The 12,971-nt window shown below is 35.2% G+C and overlaps 1 protein-coding gene across 1 annotated transcript; it reads left to right on the top strand.

The window, feature by feature from the left end:
* Positions 1-3,177: 3,177 nt before the first annotated feature.
* On the top strand, positions 3,178-12,971 carry LOC125652911 (uncharacterized). Its single transcript, XM_048882390.2, has 6 exons — positions 3,178-3,400; positions 3,502-3,553; positions 3,664-3,786; positions 10,281-10,417; positions 10,504-10,720; positions 12,400-12,971. The coding sequence occupies exons 1-6, from the start codon at positions 3,281-3,283 to the stop codon at positions 12,780-12,782; spliced, it is 1,032 nt and encodes a 343-aa protein (XP_048738347.2). The 5' UTR covers positions 3,178-3,280; the 3' UTR covers positions 12,783-12,971.

Raw genomic sequence — 12,971 nt, 5'->3', positions numbered from 1 at the left:
CATCCTACCCCAGGGGGGCATGATTTTAACAAACCTGAATCTGCACTATATCAGAAAGCTTTCATATAAATCTCAGCTTTTCTGGCTTAGTGGTTCTGGGAAGAAGATTTTTAAAGATTTTTCCTATATATTTGTATGTAAAACTTTGACCCCCTATTGTGGCCCCATCCGACCCCCGGGGGCCATGATCTTAACAATTTATAATCTGCACTATATCAGGAAGCTTTCATATAAACCTCAGCTTTTGTGGCTCAGTGGTTCTTGAGAAGAAGATTTTTAAAGATGTTCCCTATATATTTGTATGTAAAACTTTGATCCCCTATTGTGGCCCCATCCGATCCCCGGGGGCCATGATTTTAACAATTTAGAATCTGCATTATATAAGGAAGCTTTCATATAAATCTCAGCTTTTCTGGCTCAGTGGTTCTTGAGAAGAAGATTTTTAAAGATTTTCCCTATATATTTGTATGTAAAACTTTGATCCCCTATTGTGGCCCCATCCGACCCCTGGGGGCCATGATTTTAACAATTTAGAATCTGCATTATATAAGGAAGCTTTCATATAAATCTCAGCTTTTCTGGCTCAGTGGTTCTTGAGAAGAAGATTTTTAAAGATTTTCCCTATATATTTGTATGTAAAACTTTGATCCCCTATTGTGGCCCCATCCGACCCCCGGGGGCCATGATTTTAACAATTTAGAATCTGCACTACCTAATAAAGCTTATCTATAAATTTCATCTTTTCTGGCCCAGTGGTTCTTGAGAAGAAGATTTTTAAGGACCCTACCCTATTTTTACCTTTTCTTGATTATCTCCCCTTGAAAGGTGGCCTGGCCCTTTATTTTAACAATTTAGAATTCCCTTTACCTAAGGATGCTTTGTGCCAACTTTGGTTGAAATTGGCCCAGTGGTTGTTGAGAAGAAGTTGAAAATGTGAAAAGTTTACAGACGGACAGACGGACGGACGCCGGAATACGGGTGATCAGAAAAGCTCACTTGAGCTTTCAGCTCAGGTGAGCTAAAAAAAAAAAGAGAAGGCTATTGATATTTCGTACTATCATCAAAAAATACGTTTGGAGCCAAAAAATCAATTGAAGTATGACATGCTATTTTTCATATGTATATATGTGATAGTATGAATATCAATTTCTGCATGTATTTATTCTTCATTTATAGTTTCATTAGATATAATCTTCAATTTTGATTTACCGAAAGTTCTATTGTGCATCTGGATTGAATTGGCTGAGTAAAGTTTTATTCATTGGTTCTTTGATCATTTCATATTTCTTTATCCAATAATAGTCTTTCAGTACATGTATCTGTTTAAATCTACCGCAAAAAGAGCAGATATACGTTTGGATGAGTTCCTATCAGCTAACACCATCCGCAGATAATGGTATGTTATTTCTATATTTGTATTGCTATATATGTTTCATTTCCATGTAAAGTGCTGACACCCGTAATTATTTTGATTGCAAGTTCTCTACTTCATTGTAATTGTAATGATTATGTATGCACGAGTCTGTAAGATCTTAATTTAAATTATTTATAGAACACATGTACATTTTTCATAAAGTAGGCCTATAATATTCTGCTAAACGTTTACTGTGTCATATTTCTATAGTTTATTATTAATATTACTTTCTTTTGATTTGTATTATTATTTCTCTGTTACTGTAGGTAAATACCTTTATTTTCTACTGAATAGATTAATGAAATCAACATCTGCCTTCCTGCTCCGGTTACATATGTAGACATTTTATAAATGCACATTAAAATACATTTTTATTCTAAAAATCTTAAATTCTAGACGATAAAGGATATATATATATATAATATATATATATATATATATATATATATATATATATATATATTGATAATCATTTCTTGCACTTATGAGCAAAAAATAAACTATATAAGTAACAAAAGAGATCTTTTCCAAAAAGAATCCCCGCGGCTGTTGGATTTTCATCGTCTGTATTGACTATGTAACAGTAGAAAGAGAAAAATGAAATTGGACTAAAGACCTGGACATAGGCAAGCAGGGTAGTAGAACGAAGGACATAATGGAGAGGACTTGTTCACGGCAAGCAGGGTAGTAGAACGAAGGACAGAATGGAGAGGAATTGTACACGACCCTATTCTCCTCATTGAGACCAAATAGGGCGCTTGATTATAATGTGTAAATCGACAGCATCAGGTGTACAACGGTGAAGAGATAAAGATTTCACTATCGAAAGAGTGATAAAAGCTTCCCCCCTCGGGTATCGAATGCATGATATAAATACAATGTATCTAATAAAACATGTGAGGAAGACTCATGAATGTTTTGATATTTTAAGAAAAAATATATGAAAATTAGAATTTTTTTTTTTGGTTGAAATTTCTTAAAATCTACTTAATTGACCAAATTTCAGAAATATGTTTATTTATTTATTTTTTTAATATTCTTTATTTTTGGATAATGAAGCAAACCAGAGAAAAAAGTACATAGCCCAATCAAAATTGATAGAAATTATTGATATAGTCATATTATTAATATATTATTATCATTATTTTATGCACTCTTCATCAAGAAATTAAGTTCTTTTAAATATTCATTGAAGGTGTTAACCATTTTAAATCAAGGGGATGTAGTTTTACAATGTTCTCTATGACTACTTTTTATAATTCCGATCGGACTCGGTTCAAATTTGAAAAATCGCGATATTTCTGTATTTTGGCCATTTCAGTTGAAACACATTTGTTCTATGTATCTTTTTCTCTGACATGTTTTGAAGTTTTAGCTGTAGATGGAAAAAATATTAGCAAATAATGTTTTCAATTTTCATAAATATTTTTATTTTAAAAATTAGAACTTTAGGCATGTTTTATCAAATATCTACATCATGCATCAAATAACAGCGAAAATTGGACTCTAAAATTTCTTGTTTGCAAACAAAACACCCCGCCGTTTATTTCATTCCGGAAAAAATTCATATAAAATAATTGAGAGCTTGTATCACTCTTTCGATGGTGAAATCCTACTTCATACGAGAAGTTTTTACCAGCCATTAAATAAAATTTTGGTGTAATGAGTCACCTAAAACCAGGTGTATTAGCGGTTGAACTTACTGATGATAAATACATTGTACACTTATTTATTCGAGTTATCAATTGTTGTTATCTTCATTGTTTGATTCATCCTGGATCACAATCGTGTGATATCTGCAATGGGAAATGAAAACGTTTTACTTCCACATTATCATTTTATCTATTGTGAAAAATCATTCTGGTTATGGGTTGTCCGTATTTGACACTAGTGTTGTGTTTGATATTCTGTTTTCATGTTTGGATTGGTGATGCCGAGAAATCACCAGAACTTTCATGCCACGCAAACAATGCCTGCTCCAGTCTGGTAAGATACGAGTTTGTGTTAGATGGGAATTCCTTACTCATTGTTAGTTACATCGTTTCTCTCATCAGATAAGACAAAAAACTTCCTTCTTTTACTTGTAGAGGAATGTAACTTGTAGATTCAAGGATCTGGGACTCTTTGAAAGTTTCCCCGGTAATATTTCCTTTATTTCCCCGCATCACTGTGAATCATTTCCTAAGTTTTCTTGTCAACTGGATATTGTTAACAGATTTACAATTATCTGTATCCATTTACTTTGATAGAAGTAGATAGCCTGACAAACAAACCCTGGCCCTCACCCCCGCTATGTCACAATATCACAGCCGTCCAACACCAGAATGGGTCAGAAATATTGCTGAACATCACGTGGAAAGGTCCCAGCGATGGTAGGTTCCTTAGTGACGCAATTCCTGATAAATTTGTTTATTTACTGTGCAGGTTATAGATCCAATCTCCTTGTGCTTTTCCCTCACCACAAGTAGAGAAAATACGAAAACGTTTTATCTTTGCATTTACCGCGACGGAAGTAATTTTTTCGGTTCTGTTAGAGAGAGAGAGAGAGAGAGGCCTTAGTCTCTGAAAGCTCTTTAAATATATTATGTTTGCTCAGGTTTCCTAAAAAAAACCCAAAAAAAACAACCCCAAAAAACACCACCACCATCCCAAACAAACAAAAAACAAAACAAACAAAAGAACACAATAAATTATTACAACCAATTAAGAATACCACAGATGTTGAATACCAATGAACCGGTGTTATATAGTGAGAATTGTTCTCTCTGAATATATAAGTAAAGAAATTGAAGATGAATAGGTCTACTAACTTTATATGTTGAAAGTTGCATTATCAGACCCCCCCCCCCTCTTTTCTGTTTAAAAAGAATGTTCAAAGCAAATGGTGGAGCGATATTGAAATTACAAGTTTTTAAATCAGGTGAAATAAACCAATTTTTACGGCCATGCAAGAGTTGGGGGATGATTTTCTTCTTCTTCTTCAAATGAAGCACTAATTTGCACGTTAGTTTCCTTATTGGGGTCAACATTTAAAACAAAAAATTAATTAAAGGCCGAGAATTTTGAACAACCGGTCGGTTTTCCTCAGGTAAGTTACATGGAAGTGCGGGGCGGGATTATTTTAGGCAGGTATGAAACCCCAAGCCCAAGGGAACCCTGCTCGCTTGTATATACCGTCCCAAATACACCTGCATTACCTGTACGTTTCTGTAAGATTGAAAAATTCATGGGAGTCATTTTTCTTGCACAGGTTAATCGAAACGTTGATAATTAAATCTAATGAATCAACATGTAAAAATTAAAGCTCGATAAATTTATTTTGTATAAATGAGAACGTTAGCTATTGATAAATTAGGCAGATTATTCTTTTTTAAAAGTTTTCTTGTATCCTTTTGACTGTCTACTGCACATGGGTATCCGACGATGTATGACTGCCAAACATACAGTTTCCGACGGGAGTTCCTGCGTACTGTGCAGATTTTCTGGCTTTGTACAGCTTATGAACTGATCATCGTCCCACACCCCACGATGACTCAACATATTCCAAAACTGTTTAAATTAGAAAGTTTTATTCTGTTTGAATTAGTTTTTCTGGACCGCACACCAGAACTCTTTGGCTACCTAAAGTTGTCTGTGTGACTCGTCCAAAACGCATGGCCAACAAAAACAGTCAGGACATTCGGATTTTTCGAGTTCCTTCAATAACTGGTCCAGACGAAGAATTCGTTCTTCCTCTGGCTTCCAGTTCCAACCATTATACGCAAGAAAGAGCCCTTATAGCGGCTAATGTGATGGTAAATTATTCTTCATATAGGCCCTAATGTCGCAAATTTTATTGTAAAAGAATGTTAATGCCATTTATATTTATTATTATATTTACCTGTTAAACTAAAATAGCTCACGATACTTGTAAAAATCCTATGAAAATAAATTCAAAATACGGCGCTCACGTTGTTTGCGAAGGAAATTCCGATCTGGCTATATACAATATATCCGAGTCAGGGTGGGACTTTGGCACATAAAACCAAAGGGGAATGAGGGGGTACCCACCTTTCTTGTCAGTCAGCCTTCAATTTGACACCCCCCTTGGGGGAAAAAAGGATGCTGCGTCACCGTGTCTACAAGGGGTTATAAATAGTAAAAGTAATAGCTATCTATATTTCTCTTATTGTCATCAAAGAATGTACTATGAAATTATCATATACATTTATCATTAACCAGTCAGTATTATTTCAAGTCAACCGATTCGGAATAAATAGGACCTCAAGTGATTGATCTTCTTGTTCGTCCTCCGATGAAAAGTCGTCGATGTGGCTGGCATTTGCATTAATTATGAGTTCAAAGTGATATCCTTGCATAACAAACTATGGTTCCCCATTCAAAAGTTCCTCCAGTTGCGAATAAATCGTCTATGAATGTGCTTTTGTTTTGATTCGCAAATCTGAGTGTGGTCTCTTATGACGTCACAAATTCAGGAAATCAGGAACGATAATCGGGTAACGATTTTCTATTCCGACTACCTTTGAACCTCAATTTCTTCGAATTAATATCGTTATTAATCTTTAAAAAGCTTTTTTATGAGGAGTCTATGAAACAAAGTTGATAATTATGGAGAGAAAAGGTATTGTTAAAAACCGTCTCCTATGACCTTTAAACTAGTTTTTATGTGTTTAGTGTAAAAGCAATAAAAGACTCCTCCTATTTCCCCCTGGATGTTAGTTTGCACTTTAACTTTACACGTACATGTATATACTCAAGAGTAGGATGACTATAAAAATCTCTCACTTGTATTTCATTTATAAAACTTTCTTTTAATTACTGTAGTTGGGCTAGAAAAGTGGAATTTTACAGGAAAGCTTCCTGACAGTGTAGATTCAAGTTTGTTCAAATCATGGTCCCCGGAGGTAGGGTGGGCCACAACAGGGGTGCTGATACATGTATATAGGAATATTCGTTAAAGATATGATATACGCATTTGTCTGCACATCGTTATAACGATCTAGTTTGCCAATACAATCTATCATTGGGTCGAATACTGTCTGACGTGTTTATGACGATTATTAGGCCGTTCTTGGCACACTGATTTTGAATACGGATAGCTCGGTTTGCCTGATCAAGACATAGGGCACACGGCCGGTGTGACCGGTCGATAGGGGGTACTTGCACCTCCTAGGCACTTGATCCCACCTCTGGTATATCCAGGTCAGCTAACAAAGGAGCACAATTCGTGCCCATGGTAATTCCTATAGACTGTTGGAAGACCTGACCACCAAAGAGCACGAGGATATTGTCAATGAGGAACTGTAGGATATTTTTTATTTCAACTTCAGAATACTTGTGCGTGGAATCAGAGTGGTGTTTAACAAAGTAATATTTTGGATGACTGATATATGTAATAATTTTCATCAATTGAATTGATGCGCGCATTAAATAAATTATTCCTCTCATCAATTGAATTAATGCGCGGATCAAATCAATTATCCCAATTCAATTGATCAATGCGCACAGTAATTGATTTGAGGAGAGCAATAGTTAATTTGATGCGCGCATTAATTCAATTATTATAAGCAGTAATTGAATTGATGATATCTTCAAATAAGAAAAGATATTTTCAATTATTTGAGTTTATTGGCTTTATGTTAATTTGGCGCTCCACAGATGACTCACTAAATGCCATAGCCAGTCTTCTGGTGGAAATTTAAAAATAAAATTCATACCGAGCACCTAGAGGGGAAAGCCTCACTATTGATAATTGGGGGAGGGGGGGGGGGGTCCCACTATAAAGACAGTCTCCCGGAGGGAAGTCTCACTATATAGCACTGGTTTAATAAAATGATTTTTTTTAAAAATTTTGTAAAAGTTTCTTAAATGCAAATTACCTTATAAGCATGGGGAGATTAAGGATTTCAGTTTAGAGGGGCGTGGAAAAAGTCCTGCGAGACAAGGAATATCTGGGCCTCTTTTAAGTCTCCAGTGGACCCTGTTAAGGGTCAGTAGTAAAGCCCCCGGAATGTCCCGTGTTTCACTGTATTTTGATGATGAAATATGGCGTATTTTAGTTAACACAATCTGATTTGGGATTTTTTTTTTAAACTTCATCCAGTCATGTTTGATAACGCTACATACGAGTGCAAGATGCTCAAGAGAGACGTTATACAATATACAATCAATACAATATACAATCAATCAATCAATCAATTTCTTCATTTAAAAAATCGATATATACATCAGTCTTCATGAAAACTTTTCTGAGACTCTAGTCACACAAGCTAGTTAATACTTGCTCAATGTCATTAATGAATAAGTAAAATATACACGTACATGTAAACATTAACATAGAAGACAGGGTTCAATATATACACGTACATAAAAAGCATGATTCAAACTAATGAATTTAAAACACGCCCATGATGCTTTAAATGAATGGTAATGTTTAACAAACACAAATCACACTCAAATGCAGAAAAAAAGTTTGTCGTAGATTTTTTTCGATCCAAGCAATTTATATTCTTCACTAGCATGACAGGCATTTTCTACAAGCCGGTAGTATCGGGGCGTCATCACGTTCATCTGCACGGGTTTTAACGAAGCATACGTGTATGATTTATTGTGATCATCTTTTGTCAGTTTTAATGTTTTCTCTAAACTCCCTCGATATACATGCTCTAGCACTTGTAAGTTTAAGATCTTTTGACGCGCATCTGCTGATTTTTTTAAATCATTTACATGTATATTCAAGTTATTCTGCCGTTTTAACCGGTCATATCGATATCCAATATTGAAACCTAAACCGCATCTAAACGGTGAGAATTCGATTTGAAGAAAGAGCATATTTTTGATGATATTCCTTTCTTAGGATATAATTAATTATGTTATATAATCAATTCATATACATTATATATGTTATTTATATGCATTTATTCCACAAAAAATTTGTGAATTTAAATTGTATTCTGACAAAGGACACAACTGCAATTTGAAGAGGGCATGTACGCCCACCTAAAATCCACTAGCGATAAGCACACCAACTTGATTGGAAACCTTTGAAAATCACTTACAAAATCTCCACATGATACTTTGTTAAGGTTTATAAACTCTACTATCTTTCGCTTCTATCTAGTAAGCAGATGTAATGTATATGAATCACACTTTAATTTCTAAGCACTTGCATTTATAACACGTTGATGGTTTTCCTTCAAATAATGTGTTTCGTATTATATTAATTAATGTTCTTAAAATTTAAAATTGCATTAGTGCATTTACATGCTTGAATAATATTTCATACGTTTACAATTCTTGAAAACCACTCAAGTGTTCTTATATAAATGATAGTATTATTGCTTTTTAATGAAGTGAATCTTAATGCTTTTTAGGTCACCTGAATAATCTCAGGTAACCTATTGCAAATGGTTATCTTCCGTCGCGCGTTAACAATTGAACATTTTTAACTTCTTCTTGACAACCACCATTCCCATTCTTTTCAAATTTGGTATGAAGCATTATTTGGACAAAGGGGGGATAAATTGTAAATTTTAGGACTCCTGCACCCCTAGGATGTGAAGGAAGGGTAAAACTGCCAAAAACTGACCAATTTTCAAAATCTTCTCCACAACCGCAAATATGGAAGATAAACGAAATGCATAGTGATGTACAGCAGGAATGTCTCTACCAAATTTGTAAATTTATAGGTTTTGACACCAGGTAGGGACCAAACTTGGTACACAGTGTTTATGTGTAAAACATTTAAATATGCTATTGATACTAAACTAAAACGCAATGAATATTTAGAAAGAGCAGGTAGTCCAAAATTGTAAATTTTATGATCCAAGGGGTAGGGGTTTTGGTATCAGGGTCAAAATGGTCAGATATTAAATGTATGAACAATAGAGCATTTTTAACTTCTTGATAACTACTATTCCAATTCTTTTCAAATTTGGTATGAATCATCATTTGGAAAAGGGGGACATCAAATGGAAATTTCAGTACTCTCGCACCCCTGGGTCCTGATGGGCGGCGCAAAAAAATGACCAATTTTCAAAACTTTTCTTTTCCAAAACCGCACATGCGTAAGAAAAACTAAATTCATATTGACGTAGATCAGGAAGACTTCTACCAAAATTGTAAATTTCATGATCCCTTATCCCAGGTGTAAGATTGTAAATTTCATGATCCTTTATCCCAGGTGTAAGATTGTAAATTTCATGATCCTTTATCCCAGGTGTAAGAGTTTTGTAAATTTCATGATCCCTTATCCCAGGTGTAAGATTGTAAATTTCATGATCCCTTATCCCAGGTGTAAGATTGTAAATTTCATGATCCCTTATCCCAGGTGTAAGATTGTAAATTTCATGATCCCTTATCCCAGGTGTAAGATTGTAAATTTCATGATCCCTTATCCCAGGTGTAAGGGTTTTGTAAATTTCATGATCCCTTATCCCAGGTGTAAGGGTTTTGGTTCCAGGGTAGGGCCAAAATTATTATTGTGATTGTCTTTAAGACTTCTTTAACTTTGCTGATACGGGATAAAAACTAAATGCATATTTACAATATTGGTAAAGGTGTTACTGCTCTACACGACTATGCATTTAGGTTTTCAGACAGATGATCACCTTGTCCGTGTGCAGGAGTCCTAAATTTTACAATCCATGTCTTCCTTCTCCCAGAGATGCTTCATACAAAATTTGAAAAGAATTGGATTGATAGTTATCAAGAAGCTGCAGTGTTCAATTTTTGACGGACGACGGACTGCAATGAGTTACCTAGGTGACCTAAAAATTTTAAAAAGCACTGGTCCAGAAATTTCATGGAACGTTTTACAACTGAATTAAATTAAATGGTGTAAAAACATGTTTATTTACGTTTCCAGCTTCCTTTCAAAAATTGAAAGGGTTTTACATAGAAACAACGATATCTTCCAACGCCTATCCTATTGGAAGTTATTTCATAGATCTGAAAAATGACGTTGATCTCTTCAAAGACGACGCCTTGTTCGGAACCATTCAGGTGAGTAAAACTGGAAAAATGAGAAAATTTTTAGAAAAATTGTTCGGAAACGAGAAATTATGATTATAACACGTTTGGTTTTGTAGAGCGTGATTTTCGAAATGATGTGTGTCTTCAGACCACGAGCTCGAGGGTCGTCACCAGAGCCGGTAAATTTCGACATTTCGAGTGTACCTTCTCCCATGGATGAGGATGATGTTAACACTTGTCAGTTGATTTATTTTCCCGTTACCATTTCATCATCACAGACTGAATCAATCTTTTTGCCAACAATGACCGCTCCATCATCCCTGGTTAGTTCAGGTGTGTTATAAAATCAAAACAAAACAACAAAAGGCTTATGAGCTACTGGATCCCCCCGCCCCCATGTAAAAAAAAATAAAAAAATAAATCCCAACAATGCCCCTCTAGTGATCCCACGTTAAATCCAGCGGTTATCTTGTGAACTTGATTTTTTAGAAACAAGAGGTCCATAGGCCGTTGTTCACCTAAATCATTTTGGTCCTGTTGTTCTTCAGAGGATTTTTTTTTACCATCTTTAGTAATCAAACAAGTTTCACTCCATATCATGACCCCAACCTAGCATCAATGGACATGAGTAAACTGAATTTGAATACGCACGTTATGGGTATACTTTAATATCAATATGACTTACATGGCCTTGCTGTTTTACAGAAGATTTTAAAAAGTTTTTAAAGCTTTTTACCCTATATTCAATATATTGCAAACTTCTTAAACAATAACACACCGCAATCTTTGTCTACAAAACAAATAACAAACTCCCTAAAATGAGCTTCTGTGATAATGTATAACCTTAATTTTTTTAAAAACCTTTTAAACACGTTAGACAGTAGATTTTGATCGTTAAAAGTGAAAAACAAAATTTTGCGGAAAATCATGAATAAGTCCCTTTAATGCCTCTCATCGGCTCAGATATTGGGGTGAAGGGGTCGTTGATGTGGGAGGAATCCCACGTGTCCGAGTGAGTGACGACAATACCCTCTCACTTATGCCCACTTCTGATCCTGAGGATCGAACTCGGGTCACGGCGATGAGAAGCAAGTGTTCTAACCACTACACTACACAAACACCCAGTTCATATGTAAAAAGTGAATCCTATTCATCCATGAGAAGATTTTCAAAGAATTTTCCTTTATATACGCGTTCCTATATAAAAGTTAAAAACCCTATCGGGCCACGTCAAGAATCCAAGAGTAGTCTGAACATATATTGCACCCTAAATGTCTTGAAGATATGTATTGTTTACTTTCTCTATATTTTTATTGTGATGTGGTGATTTTTTTTAAAAATGGGTTATCTCTCTTTGTTGTTCTACTCTGTTTTCCATTCAGGGTAGTTTCCACATCTCTCGCCTTAAAATCGGGATTCATGGTATGAACAAAATTGAACCTACACTAAAACAGGATGCTTACATCCTGTATACATAAAAAAAAAATCCTTTTTGGTACTACAATGGTTCTTTGTTTGAACATCTACACTTTCCTGGAAAATTTAGTTTTCGTACAAGTTTATATTTTCTGGTTCAGTTGTTATCGAGAGTGAGATTTTTAGACACCTCATCCTATTTTCACCTTTCTTACTGAATTCCAAAGGGAGGTGACATGGCTTCTTTAATCCCCTATACCTAAGGATGTTTTATGCCGGAAGTTTGGTCAAAATTGGCCCAGTGTGAACAGAATTAAAGATGCAAAAATTGAGCAGACGACAGACAGAAGAACAGACATACCACGGACAAGATTTTGATAAGAAAAACTTCTACAGCTCAGAACTTGATTGGTTGGATGATTGTTCACCACTTTGTGATATCGTGTTTTCTATTCGAATTTCCGGTGGAAACTGCACAATTATCCAACATCGACCTTATTTCAAGGCATTGTTTTATTCTTATTCTTTTTATTCTTATTCTTCACTGTTAGGAAAAACATCGGGAAGAACTATTCTTTAACACTCTTTTCTTGTAGACATGCTCAAACACGATGACCAGCGGAAGTCGGTAGCAACAGCCACGGTAATTTCATTAGCTGTGTGCTCCATGCTGTTAGTGATTATTGTCACTATATTCCTGTATCATCAGAGAAAACACAACATCCAGCGAATTTCAATAACCAAGAACGAGTGTATGCCATCTATTTCTTCCTCCCCCCTGGAACAAACTATCCCACCTACAGACAACCCAGTATTGTGGACTGCAGATAGAGAAATCGCGGAGCACTCAGTGACGTCACGACAGAGCGATACGAGTTCGGAAGACCCGATACTGGACGATGAGATATCACGGGAAATGCTAAGAATTAATTTTGGAACTTTTGATAAACCACTTTGCGAAGTGGAACATTATCTATAATCAGGGATTAAAACATTGTTGTGACGTCAGTTCTTTGTCTTGACAGTACTTTATTTTTCATACGGTACTGAACATAGTCCAGTATTATTAAGAGTCCAGTATTATTAAGAGAAGGCCAATATTATGAGAAATATTGGACTGACAGTAAAAACCAGGAATAAAGACCACTCTTCGTTGTGCGAGAAAACA

The sequence above is a fragment of the Ostrea edulis genome, chromosome 5, assembly GCF_947568905.1.
Source record: "Ostrea edulis chromosome 5, xbOstEdul1.1, whole genome shotgun sequence".
In the NCBI taxonomy this organism is placed as follows: Eukaryota; Metazoa; Mollusca; class Bivalvia; order Ostreida; family Ostreidae; genus Ostrea; species Ostrea edulis.
This window is presented reverse-complemented; position numbering and strand designations above follow the sequence as displayed.

Bases quoted from the DNA above. Each gene is read 5' to 3' on its own strand.
- LOC125652911 (XM_048882390.2), top strand. From the start codon at position 3,281: ATGGGTTGTCCGTATTTGACACTAGTGTTGTGTTTGATATTCTGTTTT. The intron at 3,401-3,501 runs GTAAGATACGAG...TTTTACTTGTAG, and splicing joins ACAATGCCTGCTCCAGTCTG to AGGAATGTAACTTGTAGATT. The intron at 3,554-3,663 runs GTAATATTTCCT...TTACTTTGATAG, and splicing joins ACTCTTTGAAAGTTTCCCCG to AAGTAGATAGCCTGACAAAC.